The sequence below is a fragment of the Balaenoptera acutorostrata genome, chromosome 10, assembly GCF_949987535.1.
Source record: "Balaenoptera acutorostrata chromosome 10, mBalAcu1.1, whole genome shotgun sequence".
In the NCBI taxonomy this organism is placed as follows: Eukaryota; Metazoa; Chordata; class Mammalia; order Artiodactyla; family Balaenopteridae; genus Balaenoptera; species Balaenoptera acutorostrata.
In genome coordinates, this window is record NC_080073.1 from 25937582 (window position 1) to 25963311 (window position 25730).

The 25730-nt window shown below is 44.8% G+C and overlaps 1 protein-coding gene across 1 annotated transcript in view; it reads left to right on the forward strand.

Moving 5' to 3' along the window:
* The first annotated feature begins 341 nt into the window (after positions 1–341).
* The window catches only part of PRICKLE2 (prickle planar cell polarity protein 2), a 339195-nt gene continuing 313806 nt past the window's right edge, over positions 342–25730 (forward strand). Inside the window, exons 1-2 of the mRNA XM_007192394.3 lie at positions 342–475; positions 1242–1327. Of these exons, the coding sequence (XP_007192456.1) occupies positions 434–475; positions 1242–1327 (128 nt within the window). The 5' untranslated portion in view covers positions 342–433. The remainder of the gene's footprint in view (positions 476–1241; positions 1328–25730) is intronic.

Below are 25730 nucleotides of genomic sequence, written 5' to 3' on the forward strand. Positions count from 1 at the left end.
GCAAGGGCCTTGAAGTGGTCCCTGCCCGTAACTTCCGCGGCGAGGGTGAGGGACGAGACTTCGGGGGGCGGGCCCAGGTGAGGGAAGGGAGTAAGCCCCGGTGGGCCGGCCGGGAAGCAGGGAAAGAGAGAAACTAGGCACAGCTGGGCGCCCCCCGGGGAGGGACGGGAAGGGCCCGTGGACCGCGGGGCGAGCCCAGGGAGGGCGGGGGGATGCCGGGAGAGAGGGAGGGACCTGCGGGCGGGAGGGCGAGAGGCACAGGCGAGGGAGGAGGGGGAGGCGTGTGCTCCGGAGCCAGCCTGGGGCTGCGAGGCGGAGACAGCCCACCGGCCGCCGAAGGTGCCCGCCGAAGGTGTCCGCCCAGGCGACCCGCCCTCGCGGCCGTGGTGCGGACGGACCGACGGACGGCGCTGCTTGCAGGAGGCGCCCGGCCATGTTCAGCCGGAGCTCCCGGAAAAGACTCTCCAGCCGCTCGGTGAGTGTGCCCCGCCCGAGCGGGGCCAATCCCCCGGTACCCCGGCCCTCCGCGAGCGCCCCTGCCCAGACTCCTTCCGCCCGGCGGCCGCGCACCTGTGGCCCCAGGTAAGCCGACCCCGCGGGCGGGGGTGTGGCCCGGGCGCGCGGGAGCGCTCGTAGGGGCAGAAGGGGTTAAGTCCGGGTCCCGAGTCCCGGGGAGAGCCAGACCGGGAACCGTGACCCTGAATGTCACGGTCCGGGGGCGTCCCGGGAAGCCCCCTCCTTTGCCCCTTCCCCTAAGGCAGGTCGCATTCCCAGCACCCAAGCTCCAGCTTCCAGCTTCTTGGAGCTCTGGCCGCGGACTTGACTTTGGGGCTGTTTTTGGGGGTGTCCTGTGCTGCCCCCTTCCCGGAAGCCCCAGCCTGGTCCAAGGCGAGCGCGCGGTGGTCGCTTCTTAGGGATTCCGGGGAGCAGAAAGGTCTTGCTTTTGTTTCTTAGAAACCCGTGACCAAGGTGTCTGGGGGAGACAAAGCCCCAGTCAGGGCCATTTCTTGGTGGCTTAGTGCCCACGCCAGAGACAGCCCGCCTAGACTTCCCCAGGTGAGAGACCACCCCAGGGGCACCGGCAGCGCCCCACCCCAAATCCCCTACCTCGGAGAGGAGCTTCGGAGTCAAATCAGAGGAGGTGGGGTGGGAGAGGCAGGCCATCCCGCCTGGGGCACAGTGGGGCTTTGGAGGGAGCCCCGGTGGCGGAAACATGCTTGTGTTGTCTTTTTGTTTTGAAGTTGACCGGACTGGGGCGGATCGAGAGAGGCCAGCCATGTAACGCCTGTGGTGACCAGTGCCCAGGGTTCGCCTTGCATAAATGGAGGTAGGACCCCTTACATGGGATTCCTAAAGACACACCACTGCAGGGGGGAAACCTATACATATATGCCATATATGTGTATGTATGCACACAAGCACATTTTTCGCCTTTTAAATTCACGCGTAAGTCACATGGAAAGAATGCAAAGGCTGTTCTTTTAAGAGTGGGACTACATCTGCTACAAATATTGAAGGTGGAAGTGGTGACCAGACACTGAGAATGCAGGAGAGCCGGGCTCAGGCTGCATTTCCCTGATGTGAGAGTTTTGGGTCTCTTGCACCCACCCTCTGTGTATCTAAGTCACTCTGTCCCAAGCGATTCAACTTAGGCACGACAGTTTTTCCAAGTGCTGCAGTACAGCATGTGTAGGATTCTTGGGACTAGCTGGTGTTTTCCAATTGTGTTTTTAATTCAGCCTCTGTAACTCTGGGTCCCAACCACAAATCCACCACTGCCTGCCTGTGCTGTGTCAACCCTCTTCGGTGGCCAGATGTTTCTTATTAATGTGCCGTGAATGTTGACTTCCAGGCAGCCCCAGCCTGGATTGGAATGATTATGTTTGGGGGACAAGGGATCTGGGTGCCCTCCCAGTACATCTGGCTGCTGGGGCTGTGGCTGGGAAAAGTTAGGGTGCAGGCTTCCAGGCCCTCTGTTTGGTGATATAAAGAGAAGAGATGGATCCTTCTTGGCAACTTCATAAGAAGGCAAAAGCAGTCGCAGGAGAAAATTCTGCAACATTGTAACCCGTTCTCTCCTTGCTTAATGCGTCTTCCTCCCCCCCACCCCCCATGTCCCTTTGAAGAATGCTGTTTCTGGATACTGGGGAGAAAGGCCTGCTTTGATTTGTTTTGGTTTGGTTTGGTTTTTTTTCCCCTCTGTGTGTGCTTCTCTCCTTTCTCCCAATTGGTCATGTGTGCTGGGCACCCAGTTATAAGGAAACTCCCAACCGGCTCCTTCAGAAATTAAATGCTTTTGTTCCTGCCTCTGATGGGTCTGGCAGCCTCTTTGCCTTTGTTTCAGGACACCGAGTGCAGCCCTTATGGCTCCCTAGCATTTAATAACTTCTGTGGCAGAGGCAAGGCCGGGTGACCTTATAAATATATAATGCGCAGACATAGGCATCCGTCAGTCCTGCCGATGTTGTAGCCCAGATAGGTGTGCTCTGGACTGGCCCCTGGAGTGTCCCCAGTGTGAAAGTGGCGATCCATGGGAATAGGTGCAGAAGCGTCATTTTTTTCAACCAAATCCTGCGTGACGGTGCTGCTGTTGGATCCTGTTTGATCCATCTTGTGCTCTAATGGGGATGGGAAAGGCAGAGTGATGAACAGGAGAGTGATTTCCGGCTCCTCCCCTACTCTGGAGCCTTTGGGTCAACTTCTGACCAGAGGCCTATGGGGCAATGGTACAGTGTGGGTGTGTACTCAGGCTCCCCTCCTTTCGGTCTCTGTGACCTCTGACCTGCAGCCCGTCACTCTTCCTGGTTCTCAGTTTCCCTATTCCGTTAAGTGGGAATAGTTATGGTACTTAACCTCTCAGCTTTATTGTAGGGATGAAATGAGATATTGAAAACACATGGTTTGCTCCATACCAGGCACACAATAAACATTAGCTACTTTTGTCAATTATTTTTAGCTTCCTCTCAGCTGTTGCCCTGCAGGAACCATAACTAGCTCGCTTGAGGCTGCTGGGTGTCCCCGGTCACTTTAGACTGTCATGACCACAGCTTCTTAGAGACCCTTAAGCCGTTTTAACCCAGCTGGTTTTGTGAGGGGAAAACGAGCGTTTGATTTTCAGCCCATTATGGAGCCTTTCTTTCGGAAAGAGCCTTTCATGAGGCTGAGATGGGTTTTCATGCAGAAGCAGTTTCTTCACTAGCAGCAGAAAAGCCTCCATGAATGCGGTTTTTATGGTGTTTCCACCCATTGCTGGAAAGGAAGCAGATCCTTGCTTTTTGCCCCCTCCTTTTCCCTCACGGGCATGCTTTTGGGTGACCTTTTAGGGAAGGGGGGCAACCATTTCTGGGTTACGGCACAATATTCTTTTTGGCAGTTTGAAATCCACGGTATGCTCTGTTTGCACTCCTCTGACTGGGGGGGGGGGCACTCTGAGCCCCTGGGAGAGACAGTTGTATCCGGATAGGAGGGAAGGCTAGCCTGGCACAGGCTGAAAGGCTGCCTTTGGTCTGTTTCAAGGAGAGTGAATTTCCCTTGCCCCCAAGCACCAAGGCACCCTAAATAGTACCGCTTGTGGGTGTCAGCTTGTCTCTCTGCTTCCACATGCTCCCCCTCCAAACCATTGTCCACACAGCAGGCAGCTCCTAAAAGCAGAACGGAATTGTGTTCCTGCCTGCAGCACGAAGGTACTGAAGTTCTTGGGAGGAAGCGGGTTGTAAACAAACTTTGCTTCCCTTTCTGGTGTGCTGGAGAGAGCTGGGGCTTTGAAGTCCAGAGGGAGCAGCGCTGTGGTCTTGCTCTGGTTTTGCCAAGCTGTGTGACCTTGGGCGAAAGACTCAGGCTCCCTGAGTTGCATTTTCCTCAGCCGTCACGCTGGGATCTCTCCACTGAACAAATATGTGAGGGTCTGCTTGTGTCAGGTGCTGCGCTGTGCCAGGGATACGGCAAAGAACAAAATAGACAGGATTCCTGCCCTCATTCAACAAATAGTTACAATTTAGATAAGGTGGTCCAGGGAGGACTCTCTGAGGAGGTGGCATTTGCACAGCGACTTAGATGAAGCAAGGGAGGAGGGTCCTGTTGACTCAAACCTGAGGCAGGAACCAGCAGAATCACCGGCTCATGGGAGCCTGTTAGGAATGTGAAGTCTCAGGCCCTGCCCTGGACTTGCTGAATCTGACTTTAGGCCTTAACAAGATCCCCAGCTGATTCATGTGCAGGGCAAAGATTGAGGAAAGCTGAGTTACAACACCTGGCACTGCTTCAGCCAGCTGGCTCTCTGCCCTCCGGGGCTTCTGTGTGTGACCAAAGATGCCTAAGGTTCTGTGGAGGGCTGTTATCTTTTATGGAGATTTTCCTGAGGGCTTATTCTCCTTCCCCATTTATATTGTCACCCACACCTTTAGGTGGCAAATGTGGGGATTTTTAGGATTTCTGAAAAACAAAAACGCACACAAAAAAACAAAACCCACAGGAGTTTCCATGTGTTGGAGAGGGCTCATAATCGTCAGCCAAAGCGCTCTCCTCCACCTGATGTAGGGCAGCTGGGGAGCAAAGATGGGCACTGCTCCCTACAGGTGACCTGGCCCCAAAAAAGCAGCCTCTCAAGGCAGCCCAGGACAAATCCCGCAGTGGCCAGGCTGCTGAGGGAATTCTCGTTAAGAGGAAGATTAAGGCATCTTTGTGGACTGTGGCCAGAAGAAAATCATTAATAACTAGGCACTTAGCGTACTCTGCCACGAGACAGCTTTCTGAGTGGGGGTTAATTGGACTTGCTTGTTTGTACCCAATTTGAGCAGGGAGGGGGAATAGCCATTTTTGCAGTGACGATTTGCCCTTTGAATGCCTAGGCACTGAGGAATAAAGATGATAATAATGATACCAAAGCAGCATCAGCAGTGACAGGCTGTGTACTTACTCTGTCCAGAGCTGTCTCCCTACCTTTTTATTGATAATGTACATTTTTGTTGCATCCTCACCAAAACCTATGAGGCAGAGGTGGTGATTTTCCTGATGAGAAACTGAAGCTCACAGTTGTTCAAACAGTGGCCCAAGGTCTCCTGGCTACTGAGAATGAAGCTGGGATTTGGCTCTAAAACCCAGGCTGGTTTCCCTGTGACTCCCTGCCTCTTGTGACTTCTCTATTCTAAGGCAGAGGTCACAGACTAGAGGCCCTCGGCTCACATCCAGCCTGTGGATGGGTTTTGTTTGGTCTGCACAGTGCATTAAATGAGGGGCTTTTTCTAACATTAAAATCCAGGTTTCCAGCTTCTCTTGAAGAATCCAAAGATGTGGTAACGTGGGGCCGACTTTCCTATGTGGCAGTAAGTGGCAGCACACAAGAGGTCTCCCTTTAGATGGGTGTGACCTTGACTCACCCTAGTCACCAACATTGCAGTCGCATTCGGGGATCTCTTCAAACACTTAGGTGACCTGTCAGGTCCTGGAAGTGATTGGAAATTGTGAACCCTAAATGAGTATTCTCATCTCTCCAAAAATCATACTAAAAAAAATAGTAATATTTTCTGTCATATTAGCTGCCATTTTTAAAGCGTTGACAATGCCTGGTGAGTGTCTTACATCCTTCCAGTCTTTCACTTGCAACAGTCCTTGGAGTTGGTGCAATTATTTACACCCCTTCTGATAGTTAAGGAAAGTGAGTCTCAGGTTAAATAACTTGCCTAAGGTTCTGCAGCCCCTTAGTCAGTGGGGCTGTCTGACTTCCAACCCTGTCTGACTTCACAATTCTGTGTTCTGGACCAGAAATTCTCAAACTTGGCTGGCATATGCATCACCAGGGGATCTCGTTCAAATGCAGATTCTGATTCAACAGGCTTGAGGGCAGAGGACTAAGATGCTGCCTTTTTTAACAAGCTCCCAGGTGATGCGGAGGCTTCTGGTGCAGGGACATACTTTGAATAGGAGTTGGCAGACTAGGTCCTGCTGGCCAAATCAGACCCTTCACCTGTTTTGTATGATTCATAAGCCATGCATGGTTTTAACATTTTTTAATGGTTGGAAAAAAAATCAAAAGAAGAATAATATTTCATGACATATGCAGTCTATGAAATTCAAATTTTAGTGCCCATAAATTGTTATCTGAACAAAGTCGCTCCCACTTATTTACATATTGTCCGTGGCTGTTTTTGACCTACAGCAGTAGAGTTGAGTACTTGAAACAGATAATGTACAGATTACAAAGCCAAAAACATTTACTCTCTGTCCGTTTACAGAAAATGTTTGCCGACTCCGGGTCTGTACCACTAGTAGGGGAATATGCAAGTAGCTTCTCTTAGTTTTAGAAGAAAGGAATCTGAGAACCTTTGGGGAGGTTCAGAGCTAAAGGAAACATCCCCTCCAACCTGGATGAGAATGGTGCTAAAATCAAAGCAACCAAAGAACCAGGGAACAGACTAAAGCCATTTCTAAAGGGCATGTGGAGATGAGGCTGGCAAGACCAGATCAATGAACCGCCGGTGGATTCTAAGCTCCTTGTAATCCCTTTAACGTTTCAGCTTTGCTGATAAATGTAGATTTGACTCTTGCATTAAAAGGCTGGCTTTCAGAACAAGCCTCCCGGAGTTGCACTTTGATGAGCGGCTGATATGGAAAGCCCAGAGCAATGGTAGCCTTGTGAAGTCATTTTAATTATGCAGAGTGGTTAGTCTGGGGACAGCGGCCGCCTTTCCAGGCAGGATGCTTGGACTCAGAGCGGCTGTTCCCCAAGCAGCGCTCACTGGGTCAGCCAGGACTGCGCCTTGAAAAGCATCTTTCCTTAGTTGCCCTGGTAATTGTGTTGATTGACGACTGGGGTGGTAATTTGGGGAGATGCCGGCCTGGTTTCCTTTAGTGGTTGTAATTTGGCTAAGAAATGGGTTCCCACTGATTTTTTTTTGCTTGGGTAGGAAAAACCACTCTGTCTCAGTCAACTGGTGTGCCAAGAAAAGGGGAAAAAAAGGAGGTGGGGTGTGTGTGCGTGTGTGTGTCCACGTGCATGCGCCTAAGAAATTCTTGGAATCCTCTAGGTAGGGAAGGATGCTTAGCAGCTAAGAAATGCTGGTTAGCTCACCTTCCTTATGTCATTAGCATTTGATAATATGCCTGGTAGAAGCTGAAGCACCTAAATAGAGGTTTTTCTTTTGAGGAAATATGTATGTTCATCCCAAAGTATCTGTATTATCTCTGATTTTGAAATAAGACATGGCTATTATGAAAGATTTAAAAATCACGGGCTTCCCTGGTGGCGCAGTGGTTAAGAATCCGCCTGCCAATGCAGGGGACACGGGTTCAAGCCCTGGTCCGGGAAGATCCCTCATGCTGCAGAGCAGCTAAGCCCATGCGCCACAACTGCTGAGCCTGCACTCTAGAGCCCGTGAGCCACAACTACTGAGCCTGTGTGCCGCAATTACCGAAGCTCACGTGTCTAGAACCCGTGCTCCGCAACAAGAGAAGCCACCGCAAGGAGAAGCCCGCGCACTGCAACGAAGAGCAGCCCCTGCTCCGGCAACTAGAGAAAGCCTGCACACAGCAACGAAAACCCAACACAGCCAAAAATTAAAAAAAAAAAAAAAAAAAAAAATTGCACGAAATTTTAAGTCCATAAATAAAGTTTGAATGGAACACAGCCATGCCTATTCATTTAGCATCATCTACGGCTGCTTTTACAGTAGCAGAATTGAGTAGTTGAGACAGCCTTCATGGTCCACAAAACAAAGTATTTACTAGCTGGCCCTGTACAGAAACAGTTTACTCACCTCCACAGCTAGAGATACATGTTTATGGCTTGGGATTTATTTCTTCAGATTCATTCAAATTATTTATTAACAAGATTTTATAGAAAATACACATTCCACATATGATCTTTTTTTAAAAAAGTTATATATTATTTATTTATTATTTATTTTTGGCTGTGTTGGGTCTTCGTTTCTATGCGAGGGCTTTCTCTAGTTGCGGCAAGCGGGGGCCACTCTTCATCGCGATGCGCGGGCCTCTCACTATCGCAGCCTCTCTTGTTGCGGAGCACAGGCTCCAGACGTGCAGGCTCAGTAGTTGTGGCTCACGGGCCTAGTTGCTCCGCGGCATGTGGGATCTTCCCCGACCAGGGCTCGAACCCGTGTCCCCTGCATTGGCAGGCAGATTCTCAACCACTGCGCCACCAGGGAAGCCCCACATATGGTCTTTTATAGCTTACTTTCTTCATACTTAGAAATACTTTTTGGACATCTTTATATGTCATTGTATAAAGGACATAAAGATCTAATATATTTATTAGTTTTTAGAATCCAGTATATGGGTTATCATTGAATTAAATAGTTTTGATTCATGGCTGCTTTGGCTGTTTTCCCTTGTTCCTCATTATACACCATATGACAATAGCTTTTCTTATGCTATGACATGCTGATGTGGAGCTCTTGTCAAATTGTCCTCCAAAGAGATGTTGCCAACTTCCACCCCCATTCCTTAAAAAATTGGAGTGTATTTGTGTGTTTTCTTTGGGCTGAAACTTTGAAACATCTCAGCTTGTGGAGCAACCTGGCAATTAATCCTTGTTTAATCACCCTGAGTGACAATTTGTACCTGATGAATAGTGAGAAAACACAGAGCACTGATGTCAGTCATCTTTTTTTTCAAAACACATTTTATTTGTCTTTAATTCCCAAAGTGATATCCACATTCTGTTGCAAGGTTGTCATTCATCCTTATGCTTCTGTTGTTTAAGGTTGGTGGGATGAGGGGAATCTAATGAATTTGTTATTTTGTGGTCTCAAAAAGCTGGAAGATTCTCCTTTAACTCTGCGATTAATGAGTATCCCAGAGGGAATTTCCTGTGAACTGAGGGAGCATTCCCTAAAGGGAATGATTCCTAGGTCATTGAGCATTTTGAAATCAAAAGGATTCTACCTGCATTGTATATGAGAGAGCCATGGGGGTTGAACTCTGGGAAGAAATGTGTATTTCTAGGCAGTGTCATAAAAATTTCTGTGAAGCTTGTAAGGGCTACTGGGGGAGCGTTCTAGCTGTGTGGTTAAAGGGGCAGGCTTTGAAGATACTTTGCTGGAACTGTGGTCTTGGTTCTGCCTCTTACAGGCTGAGTATCCTTAGGAAAGTGACTTAACCTTTCTGAGCCTTCCTTGGTTTTCTCGTTTGAAAACCTATCTTGGTTTTCTCATCTGCAATGTGGGAATAATATTACTTATTACCATGAGGCTATCTTACGTGGTTATTGTGAGAGTTAAATGGGATAATGTGTGCATTGTGCCTCATTGGGCATGATGTGTAATGTGGGCTCCGTATACGTTTGTGGTTGGAAGAAGGGTTAATGGAAACAGAATTAGATAAGGAGCAAGAACACCTGTGTTCACGGCCCTGACATTGTAGGTTATGTGACAGAGAACAAGTCACTTCCCCACCATGAGGCACAGCCCTTCATTTGCTAAAAATGGGGGTGACGATTCTTGTCTTAGAGCCTTAACTCAGAAGAGATAGAGTCGAGTCCCTCCTGATGTGAGGATTTAGGGTATAAAGGAATGAGACTTCCTGATGGAATAGCAGATTTATATGGCTCAACACAGACACACCTGGGGACAGGTACACTTTAGACGACATGGAGTTTAGAAGAATTGGACCTTATACCCTCACAGTCTCTTTGCTTAAGTGAAATATGCATATGATGTTTGTAAAAACAATTTGCAACCTATAACAGGAAGACGACAGTTAGATGCTGCCCTTGGGGTCAGTATATAAAAAGGGGCTTTTTTGTGCCTGGCACCCATGAAAACTCATGTCCTAGGTGAAAACCACACATCCTCAAGGCAATACTTAATTCATTTTACCGAAGCCTGCTTAATAGGTATGAATTTTTGTGGCGCCTAGTGTGCTATGCTAAACACTTCCATTTACACGGTCACCAGTCCTTAAGCAGAAGCTTCCTTTTCTAAGCCTTGAGAAACAAGGATATTTATACGATATTTGAACCCAAGATCATACCCTGGAAACTCCTGAGATAAGATCTGGACTGTACCTACATTTTGTTGACATTGTACAGGATTTAAAATTTTGATTAGTTGCCAACCTGTGATATTTTGGGTAAAAATTCAGATTTAAGGTTTTCTCTGGAATAATGAAAAAATTATGAAAATTTCGGGCAATTCGTATTCCTTCCATTGTTTTAGATAGAACACACGTGTTCGGCTTTTTCCACAATCCCCACCATTCCCTATTGTTTACCTGACCTGCCTCACCCATTTACATTCCTGGCTGGCTGCTATAGTCGTCTGATGTTGTGACTGCTGATTTGAAGGAGTGAGTGAGGGAATATGTACTATTGGAAGGATGATAAGAATGGCAGATTGGAATAAAGGTGCCACTTGGTGGGAATAGCTGTGCTAATAAGCAGAACATCCAAGCAGCTAAATCCTCCCTGTCCTGGAGAGGCTGTTGGGTTGGAGCGGATATGATTGAGGACCTGCTGTGTGCTTGGCTTCTTTCATGCATCACCTCTTGTCATCCTCAGAACAATTTTCTGAGGCATGTATTTTACCTTCTCCTTTCTAAATCTGAAGAAACTGAAGCCCAGGGAAGTTAGGTAACATGCCCTCGGTCATGCAAATAATAAGTAGTAGAGTCAGGATTCAAAACCAGGTCTTGAGGGCTTGAGATCACAAATTCTTTAACCAAGAGAGACTCTTAAGCTTTGTCATTTTGACCCTCCTGGTCTAAATATAAAACAGTACCTTGGCAAAAACAGAATCTTATATTCTCACTGGCCTAGGGGATGAGATCTAACTGTTGTCAGATATCTGAAGAACCCTAGGCTAGTTGGCTTACTTGAGGCTGGGCTCTTAAAGATGAAACTCCTATAAAATTAGAGGGTGTGGTGTTGAGCTTATTGGGGTATCTGAAAGGTGAGAAATTGAATTAAATATAATGCGATTTCCAGTAAAAGGCTACTTGTAATTTTCTAATCAGATCTGCATACATTAAAGGAGGCTCCATTCCGCTTGTTTATAGCTTTGGTGTTAAATTGGGGGCTCTGGGGAGTTTGTGAAAGCAGGCAGGTGGGGGGCATTCTTCAGAAATGCCATTTGCATGTTTCCTAGAGGAAACATCCACCAAAGGGATCAGTCAAGGGAGGGAGTTTACAGTGCATCCCTTCAGCAGCCAATTTGAGGTCAAAACAAGGTAAAAATAAAGAAAATGGTCATTATCCAGTCTTTGGACCTGTTTTTGAACTTCTGCTCCCCATTGCTTTACCAATTCTGACACCATGTTGCAAAACAGACCCAAGCACATTTGACTGTCAGAAGGCATTTAATGAGAACATTATCTGATTTTATGTTTGGTAAACTACTTGGTGGTGCAGAAACTGCTTTCACAGTTCTTTAAAACTGACTCATTATGTGTACGTGTAACACCCAGAGCGGGTCCTCCAAGTTTGCGTGCTGAGGAATTAGGCCTCCCGGGGACTTATTAAAAGAATGCAGGTGTTTTCTTTCTTCAACGACACTATGAAATGACTCTAATAATATAATTTCTCAGTCTTTTGTTCCGCAGTCAGGCACCCAGGAGCGCACCTGTCATTTGCATCCTTGATGACTGGGCCTTTGGAGCTTCTCCAGCGACTTAGTGAGTCGTTTGGAAATCATAACGACAGGCTTCTTTCATCTTTACGAAGCCCCAGATTTGGAGACAATAGATATCTGGGAGAGTCTCCATCACCTTTGGTCTGGAATATTTGGAGCCACAGGGAAGGACACATACGTATGTTTTCCTCTGCTCTGGCAGACAAAGGCATTTAATAGATGTGTCCACCTGCTAGGGATTTTGGATAATTTTTTTTAAACTTCAAAATCCTTGATGATAACAGCGTTTTAAGGCAGTTTTATTTATTATTTTACATTCATTTTGATCCAGTTGTTGCATAAGTGTGCAGTGTAGACAATTGGGAAAATTCAGCAATGTCAAATGATTTATTTTTTTTTAAAAAAAAGAGTGTTAACTCCATCACATGACGAGGAAGGAGTATAGACCTCTTAGCTTTAGGGTGTGATTTCCTTCTAGTCTAGTTTCTTTATGGTAGAGTTTTATGTAGTTGTACTAGTTTTCTAGAGCTGCTGAAACAAATTACTACAAACTGTGGGTTCAGACAACAAAATGGATCCTGTTACAGTTCTGAAGGCTGGAAGTCTAAAATCAAGGTGTCGGCAGGGTTCGTTCCCTCTTTTGGCTCTGAGGGAGAATCCATCCCTTGCCTGTCTTAGCTTCTGGGGACTCTTGGCAGTGCTTGGCCTTCGTGGTTTACAGATGTGTCACTCTGTTCTCTGCATCTGTCACCACATAGTGTTCTTCCTCTGGGTTTCTGTCCCTTTCTCTTCTCTTCGAAAGGCTTGTCATTGGATTTGGGCCTACCCTAATCTAGGATGATTTCATCAACTTAATTATATCTACAAAGACTCTTTTCTAAATGAGATCACATTTAGAGATTCCAGGTGGATCTTTGAAGGGACCACTATTCAACCCATTATAATAATTCTGGAAGTAAAGCATGTATATATATACACATATATATGTAAATATATATACACAGTTTCATATTTGTAAGCAGTGTGCCCAATTTGGACTTTCTAAACGTATTATTTGTGAGAGTACAGTGGTGTGGGAGGGCTGGGCCTTGACTCTGGGGCACCTTTGTGGGAAATACAACTTACTTGTCTTTTCTGGGCCAGTTAAATGTTTGCAGCAGGACAGGATTGTACAAGCTGCTCTTAGCAGAGGGAACTCTGAGATGGAATTTGCTGCCCATATTGATGAATTCAGCTGTCTGAATCAGTTGACCCCTGGGTCACCCTATGAAGTCCATCCATCGTCTTTGAGCTTTTGTTGGGCCTTGCCAGGGAGATGTATAGGAAATGAAGTGGTAGTGTGTAGACAGTTATTTGTGGGAAGAGCTTCTCGCCCTAGGGCCTTTTAATTAATCTCTAGGCTGTATAACCGATTCGCTTTCAAAGGGAAAAAAAAGTGGGCTTCCTTAGAAAAGGAAATTCTTCATCATCCTAGAAATAGGTCCCACAAAATCCTGCCGGAGCTGACTCACTCTATCCCTCCCCCATCCTTATCCCCCTTGCCCCCTGCCACTTCTCCGTAAACACAGTCAGAAGAAGTATAACATTAATTGTACTTCCTCATTCCCCGATTTCTGTTAAATCCAGCATGAATGGATCTAGGCTTTTCAGAATAAATTATGTGAAATAAAATGAAAGCAAATTATGATTTTTTTATCATCATGTTAGCTATCATGAATTGAACATTTACAGTGTGCTAGGGACATTATATTCTAAACGTGTTTCTTGTATTCTTATTTAATTCTTGAAACCTGTTATGAGAGAAACACCATCATCCACGTTGGTTTCATGAGCAAACTGAGAGCCTGCAAGTGAGTTACTTTCCCAAGGTCACACAGCTAGTTAGTACTCAAACCAAGGTTATATCTGACAACCCTGACTGTTGTTTGGGCTCTTAAACACCATATTATGTGCCTGGCTCCAGAGGATTCTTACAGATTCTAAAGCATAGTTTTCACACTTCCGTATTCATCAGAATCACCTGGAGGGCTGCTCCCCTCCGCTGTCAGAGTTTCCCATTCATTAAATCTCGGTTGGTGCTTAGAATCTACATCTAATAAATTAGGTGCTGCTGTTGCTGCTTCTGGCCCAGGGAACACAGTCTGAGAACCATCAGTCAACACCATAGCCCAGCCCTCCAGGACTTACAGAGTCACATCAGTTTATCAGACTAGATAAACATGATTTCACTGACTGTCCAGTGTAGCAGTCCATACGCCTTCTTATCACAAAGTAGTGTAGGTTACTCTTACATGGTTGGTATTGATGTTGAGGGCTAGGAGTTTAGATTGAAAAGAAGGTCCCCACCTCCCACTTAAGCTTTAGTAGATTCTTGGCTTCTTCCTCTTTCCTATCACCATGGAATTTAATAAAGTGGTTTTTAAGCTCTTTCATCAGCTGGAAAGTAGAACCAGCCAAGGTCTGGTATCTGTGAAGATGACTAGAGATTAATGAAAGGTTCTAGCCCCACCCGATAGTAAAATACATTATAAGGCTACAGAAATGAAAATAGTATGGTATTGGAGCAGGAATAGATTCCTGTGACAGACTAGAAAATCTCCAAAAATCGACCCAAGTATTGTGGGACAGTGGTCTATGGTAAAGGTGACATAAAAAAGCAGTGGGGAAAGATTCAATAAATGGTGCTAGGACAAGCAGCTTCCCATTTGGAATAAAAAGAGATTAATCCAAAACTTTTAAAGAACATTAAAATTTGAGGGGCTTCCCTGGTGGCGCAGTGATTGGGAATCCGCCTGCCAAGGCAGGGGACACGGGTTCGAGCCCTGGTCCGGGAGGATCCCACATGCCACGGAGCAACTAAGCCCGTGCACCACAACTACTGAGCCTGCGCTCTAGAGCCCGCGAGCCACAACTACTGAAGCCTGAGAGCCTAGAGCCCATGCTCCACAACAAAGAGAAGCCACCGCAATGAGAAGCCCGCGCACTGCAACGAGAGAAAGCCTGCACGCAGCAACGAAGACCCAACGCAGCCAAAAAAAAAACCCAAAAAACAAAACATTAAAATCTGATTATGGACAAATGCTTTTACAAGTTTAGAGAGTAAAAAGCCTATCCAAGTTCAAGTATTTGCTCTTCCTTTTTCTCTTAGTCGCGTCTTGCTGCACTGGCCACCTTACTGGTTCCCAAACACAGCAGACGTATTCTCACCTTGGGGCCTCTGCGCTTGCTGGGACCTCCCCCAGGACCAGCCCCCCAGATACCCATCAGTTTTGTTCCTTCGCTTCCTTCCAGATCTCTCCTCCAATGCTGTTTCCTTAAAGCATTGTTCCTTGACCATCCTAAAATAGTACTCAGGTCACTCCCTTTTCCCTTCCTCTGACTTCTTTTTTTTTTTCCCCCAGAACTTTTACCAATACCTGACATATTTGTAATGGATTATCTGGCTTTCCTTCTCAACCTCGATGTAGTTACTTTAGCCTACACAAGAATTTAAACTGCACGAGGATATTTTGTTCCATGTTTCTTTTGTTAAATTCTCCAATACCCAGAAAAATATCTAGTGCATAGCAAAATACCCACCAGAATTTGTTGAATGAATGAATAAATGAATGGATGATAGGAAACCCAGACGTCATAAAGGAAGATGGCTTATTTTGAGATGAAATAATTTTAAAAGTGTCAAAAGAAAATTGAAAAAACAATTGGAACAGATTTGATAGAGGCCTGATTTTTTAAGATGTGAAAACGGCTCTAATAAAATCATGAAATGACACATTAGAAAATTGGGCAAAGGATCTCATCAGGCAGGTGTATGACAAAGTATCATTTGTTTTCTTAGTAATGTTACCATGTCTAATGTTTCCGTTTATTTGTGAGTCCAGTATGAATAGCTGTTAGAAAATATGTTTGGGTAGAATTGTGATGTCTGTGTTCAATGAACTATAGCATCTCTTTTCCTAGGAAATGTTAAAATAGTATGCATACTCATGTTTGGGCTAAGCTTTGTTGACTTCTGTGAAGAAGATTAAAAGACTTTTAAGATTCCTTAGGATTTGGAGTTGTCCATGGGTGTAAACAAGACCCATAGCTGTGCTAGTGTGATCCAAGAAATGACAGGAAAACAACAAATAAAAGACTATGCTACCTACAACATCAAAAAATCACTTCTACATCTAGGGATGTGGGCATTTGGCCACTCATGGATACATTTCTGTTTTCTTGTCATGATGACTTGGGAGTGTTGCCGGTGGCATTTAGTAGGCTGGAGACCAGGATGTTAACTCTTCTGTGGTCTGTGAGATGGTTCCGTCACAATGAAGGTGATCCTATCCTGAATGCCAGTGCCATTCTCCTGCAGTGAGAAGCATTGGAAAGTGTAGTAAGCAGCAAGTGCCTTTGGGAAGTGCTTAGTACACCTCTGATGTTTGGAAACTTAATTAACTTCTCTGGACCTCAGTTTCCCTCATCCATAGATTGAGTGAGATAGATTATAGAATGGGAAAGGCCCCATCATCATTAATACATGGTGATAGTATTACTAGGGAATATTATTACTACAAATAGTAATAATATTACTGTTCCTGCTCAAATAGCCAACTGAGGAGATTTGGGCAAGAAGAAATTTAGGAGAACAGAAATTTTTCAGTCAGTCCCTTTGCTGGATAAGCCATCCTTTTCAGGATGTTCTCACTCTTCTGGTCGCTCTAGTTGTGTTGTAGACTTGTATATTTACCAAGGGTGAATTTGTTTGTTGCTGACACTACTTATGCCAGTTATACTTGCTACTATAGTTAGGTAAGTTACCTACATAAACCCATGAAATATGAATGTGAGAAGAAAAAGGAGCTGTTATTTCTATGAAAATTAAGCTGAATGCTTGGAAATGACCTAAAACAATTATAAAAGATTGGGAAAGAGGCAGAAACTGCAAAAGGACTTAGGTGTTTGTTTGTTTTTTTTGACAATATCTTTAAGTTCTGATAGTACTCTAAAAAAAAAAACAACCCAAAAAACACCCATAAAACAAAAAATCTGAACTGGAAATTGAAGAAGATGCATTATAGGTGTGTTTTATCGGTGATGTGTAAGGTACTCTGTCTGTAAACCCATAAGCAAAATTCTCTCGCCCACTATAAATGAACGTATGGTTATGTATTTCAAGAAAAAAATAAGATACGTATGTATCATTCTTTTGTGATTCCTCAATGTGATAGACACTGCTGGTTGTCCTCATATACTTTGTGTACTTCTTCCTTCGAAATATTACTTTCAAAATAATGTCCGGCACATAGCCAGTTAAGACAATGTTTCCTAGCCGTCCTCGCTCCTAGAGATTGCCATTTGACTAAACTAGCCAAGGGCATATAAGTAAAAATAGTAAGTACAGCTTCTGGGATGCGCTCTTGAAGGGAAAGCATGTACCTTTCTTTCCCCGACTTCTTGCCCACTGGAGTGTGGATGTGATAGTTGGAGCTCAAGCAACTAAATTGGACCATGAGGTACAAACCCTCTGTTGAGAAAAGCAGAATAAGACAAGCAGTGCCTGGGTCCCTGATGACCATAGAGACACATCATAGCCTTGGACTGTATAACTCCAGACTGTATTTCCATGAGAGAGAAATTAATTTTCATCTTGTTTTTTTAAAATTTATTTATTTATTTATTTATTTTTGGCTGCGTTGGGTCTGTTGCTGTGTGCGGGCTTTCTCTAGTTGCGGTGAGTGGGGGCTACTCTTCGTGGTGGTGCACGGGCTTCTCGTTGCAGTGGTTTCTCTTGTTGCGGAGCACAAGCTGTGGGTGCAGGCTTCAGTAGTTGTGGCAGGCGGGCTCAGTAGTTGTGGCTCACGGGCTCTAGAGCACAGGCTCAGTAGTTGTGGCGCACGGGCTTAGTTGTTCCGTGGCATGTGGGATCTTCCCGTACCAGGGCTCGAACCCGTGTCCCCTGTATTGGCAGGCAGATTCTTAACCACTGCGTCACCAGGTAAGTCCAATTTTCATCTTGTTTAAGCCATTATTATTTTGGATTTTCAGTCACCTGTAGCCAAATTTCAACCCAGCTGGACTATAGCAATAGGATACACATTGTGTTCTCAATGGTTGAAAATCCAAAACCGTTCTTTTAATTTTAGGAATACCTGCTAAGGGCAGGTGTGCTTTTCCAGAATATACTGTTCTGAGGCAGGCATGTCTTCATCCGAAACCTTGGCATTTCATAAGTTCTTAGAGTGAATGACTTATGGTTATATTATAATAGGTAGTAAAGAGAGTATTTTTTCCTGTTGTTCAGCTGCTCTGTGAATATGCGCCATTATCTATCGAGGAATAACCTGGAACATTTCAGGAATGTCATCATGTAGCACTGATTTCACCCCCTAAAAAAGTGCATATCCTGTTTTGGGATGCGTTTAGGACTGCTTATTTTAGGATTAAAGGGTACAGAGTGAAGGAATACGATTAATCCCTTTGATGGTCCCTATCATTTTACCAGCAGACTAAGCAGAGGGCTTGGGTTCACATTACATCCATGGAGAAGTATACCACAGCGCTACTGTGTGAGTGAGGAGTGAAACCCTATCGCCTTTGTGTGAGCACAAAACGGCATGTGCCTTTTTAACCTCTTAATTAAATAATCACCATCCAAAAACGTTTCTTTCTGGAAAGTCTGCCCTGTTGGTTGTATCCCAGGTGAGTTTTCTGTGAAAGTCTTTAAGCTGGAATTCGCTTTCTGATGGTTATTCCTGACCAGTTTTCTCAAATTATCTGAGAAGAGTGTTAAATTGGTAATAAAAAATGTCTGAGAAAAAATTGGATGACACTTTGGGGTCAAATTTTCAAAAGGAAGAGGAACGCACTGGGAAATGGATTTATGAAAAGCTTAGAGGGAATTTATTCAAGAAAGTTTATTGTGTGTGTACTATGGCTTCACATGCCATAAAATACAGTAAAACTGATATCATAAATCTATATATTTTAAATTAGTTAGATGTCCTTTGACGCATATGTATACATATAGGTATGCACATATGTCATACATAGGTCAGTATGAATATGTATGTGTGTATATGTGTATATATGTACATATGTTTTGTTTTTTAACGTAAGCTGTGTCATAATTTTTTTTTTTTACCAGTTCTCCACTGATGATCATTTAGGATGTTTAAAATTTCTAGTTAATGCAGTGGTGCTTCAGCAGACATTCTTATTTGTAGCTCGTTGTTGCCTTTACATGTGACAGTACCTGCAGGATAAATTCCTAGACATAGAATCACCGAATCAAAGGGTATGTGCAAATTAATTAGTTGAATATTGCTAAATAGAAAAAAATTGTTTCCAAAGATGTTTAGGTCTATCAATGTGTATGAGGTAAAAGATTAAATTTAAATGGCCAAGGATTTATCTTGAAGAAACTTTTTGGAATGCTATTTAAAAATTTTATTTTTTATTGTGGCAAGATAGTCATAGCTGGAATGCCATTTTGATTCATTATGTTGATATGCCACCCTGAAGTTTTTGCAAAACCACTACATTGGATTTAACCTCCTTGTACTGAGATAGCAGCTTTTAAATAATTTTATCCTGATGGAGTCTCTATGGGAATATGACAGACCATCCTTACTGTAGACAAGGATCAATATGCTGTCAACATTCAGCTACTGATAATGCACAGGGTACTGAATTTTGGTGTATCAGGATGAGAGTTTGTGTTCAGCCGCAAGAATGGGTGGAAGAAGGCAGAGGGCTGGGTGTTAATGATTTGGGTACTGTTCTGCCCCTAATTTTTTTTCATCTCATCTGAGTCTTGATTTACAGATCTGTAAAAATCAAGGGGTTAAGTAAATTAGGGAAGAAAGCCCCTCTCCCTCATTGCTCCCATCACACTCTCTGGCAGTGTTTCTTAAACTAAACCTTGAACCCAGTTTGAAAATCACAGGTACACTGTGCCCAGAAGCATTTCCTTCTCTCCGTCTCCTCTGTATCACGCTCTGTTCCAAACCACTATTATTTCTTGCCTCAACGCTGCCCTGGCCTCCTAACAGATCTCCCCACTTCTGCCTTTTCACCACTCTAATCCATTTTCCACCCAGCACTCGGATACAAAGAAGTAGTTCTTATGAAATATTGAGCAGATAAAAAATATTAATGAAATATGTATAAGGCATAAACAACACTGATGTGATGGACACCCGTGAGCCCGCCGCCTGGTTTTAGGAAAAAGAACCTTGTTATTATCTCTTGTGATTCCATCCTCTTCCCCCTCTCAGAGGTAACCATTACCCTGAGTTTTGAATTTATCACCATCCTCGCTTTGCTTAATAGTTTTGCCATAAGTGTGTCTCGCCAGAAGTCTTTACTTCTGCAGTTGTCCTTTGGGGATACGTGTGTAAGAGTTTGTCTGGAGCAGGTACCCAGGAGTGGCCTTGCCAGGTCATGGGCGTGTACCTGGGACTTCACTAGATACAGATACACTGTTTTCCAAAGAGTTTATACTCCGTCAGCAGGTAAGGTTCTGCTTGTTCTCATCTTCGGCCACACTTGGTTTTGTGAGATCTTCCCTTAGTCCTTTGTACATGTGGCTTCCTCTGCCTAGAACACCCTTTCCCCATCTATCCCAGAATTGGCTGCTTCTCTTCGCATCCTCCCACTCGCAGTGTAAATGTCACCTTCTCAGAACATTTCTCTGACCATAAGCCCCCCCCTTTCCCCACGACTAGAAGGGCAGGACCTGTGTCTGTTTGGTTCATCATTGTATGTAAATAGCACAACGATTTACTGGTAGGTGCTCAATAAATAGTTGGTGGAATGAGTAAGTGGCTGAGCCAGTCAGGTCCTTTCCAGTCTGAAGTCCTCTTGTCCCGTGAAATGAAATGAAGATATGAGAAAGTTCAAGGGAAGCCACTCCATGTGTGGCTCTGGCTTCAAGGCAGTTTCATGATGGAGACAGTTTCAGAAGACCTCTGAAGGGGTGTCAGTACTCACCTACTCTGGTGGAGCAGAACATTTCCAACAGCAGACACGAAAAATGATGTGTGTATTGCAATAAATGAATAAATTGAGCATAAATAAATAGAGCATAAATAAGCGGGAGTTGTAGACCTGCTTGTCTCCAAAGTAGGAAAGTGAGTAGCGGTGCTTCTGGGGTGCAGAATTAACCGATATTCCAGCCAGTCTTAAGTGGGACAAAGAAGTAAGTGATCCCAGATGCGAGACCTGGGGATGTTTTATTCCAGAGCTCAGATGCCTAGTGTGGACATCTGAACTGCCTGTGGGTGTTTTGGAGTTTTTGCCTTCACTCATGGGAATTGTATTCTTTCAGTCCTTAGCGGTAGCACGTTGCCTCTGAACTCAGCCTGCTCAAAGCTGGGCAGGGCAGCTGCAATACTGTGCAGACTGGGTGGAGGTGGCATGCCATTGTTGAAAATTAACACAAAGATGTCCCCGGACTGATATCCACAAAGAATGAAATCCATGACATGGAATCATTTATAGCCAGCAAAGCACTTTCTCATTCATAATCTGATCAACTTGAAATGGGAGGCAATTGATTGGTGCTCAGTATTCCTGTGAAATCCCAGAAGCGGGGATGCCACACAGGGAGGTGATCATAGGCTCAGGCTGGAATCTCTGCTACTCATTGACCGGCTCTGTCAATTTGGACATGTCACTTAGGCTCTCTGAACCTCAGTTTCCTCATCTGTAAAATGGGAGTATCAGTACTTCTCTAACAAGTTTCCATTGAGGGAAAAGTGATATAATAAAGATAAAACATTTGGCACAGTGTCTGACAAATGGGAAGTGCTTGGATTTTTTTCTTTTAAAGAATTATTATCCTTAATTTATATATGATGGAGCAAGAGCTACCCAAAGGAGGTTGACATACTGGAGTATGTAGTTGAAACTGGGCCCAGAATGCAGATCTAGGGACTTTTGGCCAGTGTTCTTTGGACCCACTTCTCTCTCAGAACAGCTCAGATATCTTAAGGCTCTCTTAATTAAACTCTTTCTGTGAAGGAGCTACTCTTATTTTTTTTAAGTTTTCACAAGTCTTTCTTTTTTGCTTCAATACATTCTTAGTCACTTATGATTTAAAATGGGAGGAATAAGACTGAGCAATTGGCAGCAGCCTGTAGGTACAAATGACTTCGAAGATTGTTTAAAATGAAGCAGGAAGTTGAGAGGGTAAGCAGAACTATCAGAGCATCAGCCCCCAGGTTGCAAGTCCCCGGGGGAACGAGGCTCGGAGGGACTCTCTGTGGCCCTTGCTCGTGTGTTAACATGTGAGAACCTCTCTAAGTCTCTGGCCGACTGGTGATCATTAGTGGCCCAGTGAAGCAGCAAAATCCCCTCCAAGCCTGCTTGTTGCCCCCTGGCTGACGGACCTCCCCACTTCAACCCTGACCTTTTCCTGACATCTTTCCAGAACAGTGTTTCTTAACCTGGCCTCCCCTAGATAAAGTTCAGAGCACCCCTGAACCAGGATGGAAAAAAAATTGACATCTTTTGTTTCTACTAACCCCTGCTTGAACTTTAGCATTTCCCTTAATTATGCGTGAAGGCAAAAGACCACAGTAATTGCATTAGCAATACCTGTGGCTTTATCACCAATAAAAATCCCAGATGCTTTCATGTCACGTAACAGTCGTGGAAGTCATCTTGAAATACCATTTATGCTCATCATTGCTTAGAAGTTATGGCAGTTAGTAGATTTACTGCTGGATCTTTGTATAGCATAGTTTAATAAATATTACTACCATATATACTAAGTTACATAAATTATAGCTTATATATATAATTTATATATTATAACTTATATTTATAACTATAGCATATGTAGCTATATAACTTATATGCTGTATACTAATTATATAATCTATATCATAGCACTTATATATAAAGACATAAATTGCTACATCAAATTTTAAAAATATTTTAATAACTGTATTTTAACATAATTGGTTTCCTTTATAATCTGATGTATTTTATTTTGCTCATTATACTATGGAAACAGGTTCACGGGCATCACCAGATGCCCAAAGGGAGTATAAGGCACAGAAAAGATTAAGAAGATTGCTGCTTGTTCTAGAGAGAGGAGAGAGGAGAGGAAGGAGGAGGAGGATGCTGCCTCGGGTATTTTAGTTGTTGTCTCTCTTGGGAGGTCTGTGAATATAGCAGAATTGATGGTTTGGAGGTGAACTTGGCTTTTCTTTTTTTTTTTTTTTAATTTTATTTATTTATTTATTTTTGGCTGTGTTGGGTCTCCGTTTCTGTGCGAGGGCTTTCTCTAGTTGCGGCAAGTGGGGGCCACTCTTCATCGCGGTGCGCGGGCCTCTCACCATCGCGGCCTCTCTTGTTGCGGAGCACAGGCTCCAGACGCACAGGCTCAGTAGTTGTGGCTCACAGGCCTAGTTGCTACGTGGCATGTGGGATCTTCCCAGACCAGGGCTCGAACCCGTGTCCCCTGCATTGGCAGGCAGATTCTCAACCACTGTGCCACCAGGGAAGCCCGAACTTGGCTTTTCTTAACCACACCGTTGAGTAGTCTCTATTTTTCAATCATACTTTGCTTTTCACAAAGAGAAGCATTTTGCTGTTCAGAGACTTGTCCCCCTCGCTTAAGCATGTAGTGAAGCGTCTTCTTCTCTGATTCCCTGAGGACGGGGTGGAAAGGAGAATCCCCAGAGGTGGATCGGAGCTTTCTATACACACGCACACGCACACACACACACGCTTTTCGGCTTCCCTCCTTCTTCCCTTCACTGCATGATGAATGCTTTCTCCCCAGCCCTCCTCCTGATGAGCATTTGACGAGGGGAGAAGGCAAAACCAGGACATCACCAGGCCCCACCCAGAACATATTAGGAAGCTGCCATGTGTCTTGATCCGTTCACTTGCAAAGGGCCCAGGCCTGGCAGCTCCTTCTTTGTCTCCCAGGCAGTATGGCTTCGAACAGAGCTTCCCAAAGCCAGTCGTTCATGTGCCCCCTCTGTGAATTTTGCCACATCTAGGGACCTTCCCTCTGCTGAGAGGCAATTTTGTGTAGTGGGTCTGCTTACAAGCCTGGCCTTGGGCTCCTATAGCAGCTCCACCACTTTCGGCAAGTTACTTGACCTCTCTAAGCCTCAGTGTCAGTTTCTTTATCTATAAATGGGAATTGGGATAGTATGTACCTTACAGGGTCTCTAGAAAAATTAAATAAGTTAATACTTGTAAAGTCCTAAGAGCAATGTGTGACACGTAATAAGCACTCAGTAGGAGTCGGCTATGAAAATTAGTGATTGTCGCCTTAATATTTTTCTTAAAATTGCCTTTTAAAAATCAAAAAGGAATTTAATTTAGAAAGGAAACCAGTAGATAACAGGAGGGGGGCAGTGGGAACAAGTGTAAAATAGGAAGGACCAGGGTTTTGGGGAGAAAAGGCTGAGCTCCAAGGGCAGGGAGTGGAAATTCCGGAGGCAGGTAGAGAGGGCGGCTGGGGGGGTGGTGAGCCAGGTGCCTCGCTGCAAAGGAGATGGTGGGAACAGGAGAGGGCTGGCAGGACCTTGGACGTCTGTCCATCCACAGCAATCCAGATCTAAGGCTAGGGAAGGTCAAGTTGGGTTGTGGATTAGAGAAGGGAGGAGAAGCAGCTGGTGAGACTGGTCGGTCGGGGTGCCAGGATGAGGGCTGGTGGGAGGAGAGGTGGTGACAGTGGGAGACGAGATGGAGGCTGAAGGCAGGGGGCACTGGAGGAGGCAAAGGGCTGGGCTGAGACTGGGGGCGGGGGCAGTGGTTTAAGGCATGGAATGTGGATCGGGGTATGGGGTACCCAAAGGTCAGACTCGTCCAAGGGATATGCAAGCATGGAAATTCTTTTTAACAGCTTTTTAATGAGGCATGACATGCATAGATAAAAGCATATAATCTGAAAATTTTCCCTGAACTGTACACTCAAGACTCAGGTGAAGATACATTACCACCCTTTCTATACTCTGTGCTCCCACCAACGATATGTATGCCATCCTCTGAGAGGCACTCAGAAGAGTAAATTGGGTCGGGACCCCAGTGGGGTCTTCCTGTTCATACTGGAGTCATAGGCTTGGGTGTACATCCTAACAACAAGGTGGGCTGCATAGATTGTTTCCCGATTGTGTTTGGTGATAGGTGAGGACAGGTGACTAGTTATATGCCCCACATTTCCCCACGAGGCAAAGAAGGGAACGTAAAGAGCCAAATATAGAAGAGAGGGAAGGAAATCAGTGTTTGCTGGGTCTCTGCTTTGTGGCAGCTGCTGTGTTAGATGCTTAATATACGCTGTCCCTTCAGCCCTGGCAGCAACCTTGCAAGGTAGGTCTCCATTTTACAGAGGGTACAACTGAGTCTCAGAGTTCAGCTTTTATTACAGCTCGCGGTGCTGGTTACTGTGAGAACCAGCGTTCAAATCCAGGCCTGTCTGGTCTGAAAAACAAGGGCAAGTTCCTTAACCTTACTGATTTCTACTGTTCCACCTGTACATGAGGGCAGTGATACGTACCTCAAAAAATTGTTACAGGATTTAACCAAGAGGAATCCTGTGAGGTTTATGGAGTTTTGTGAGGATTAAAGGAGATCATACATTAATAAGCTTAGAAAAGTGCCTGCACATATTAAATTACATTCATCCACAAATGCTAATTACCACACCTGGCTAATAGAGGTATTTAGTAAATGTTAACTGTTGCTGTTGTCGTTAAGCCTCTAGCCTCAGAACTATTTGTTTGTGCTCAGTATTGAGTGCATGTCTTTAATGTTATCTGGTAACAAATAACAAGCTCTCCTTGGAGCAAAACATCTAATTGCCCAGGGAAAGCTTTTTAATGGTGATGCCTAATAAAAGTGGAAGCTCTGGGCTTCCCTGGTGGTGCAGTGGTTAAGAATCCGCCTGCCAACACAGGCAACATGGGTTCGAGCCCTGATCTGGGACGATCCCACTTACCGCGGAGCAACTAAGCCCGTGTACCACAGCTACTGAGCCTGTGCTCTAGAGCCCCTGAGCCACAGCTACTGAGCCCACACGCCTAAAGCCTGTGCTCTGCAACAAAAGAAGCCACTGCAATGAGAAGCCCGCGCACCACAATGAAGAGTAGCCCCTGCTCGCCACAGCTAGGGAAAACCCACGCACGGCAACGAAGACCCAAT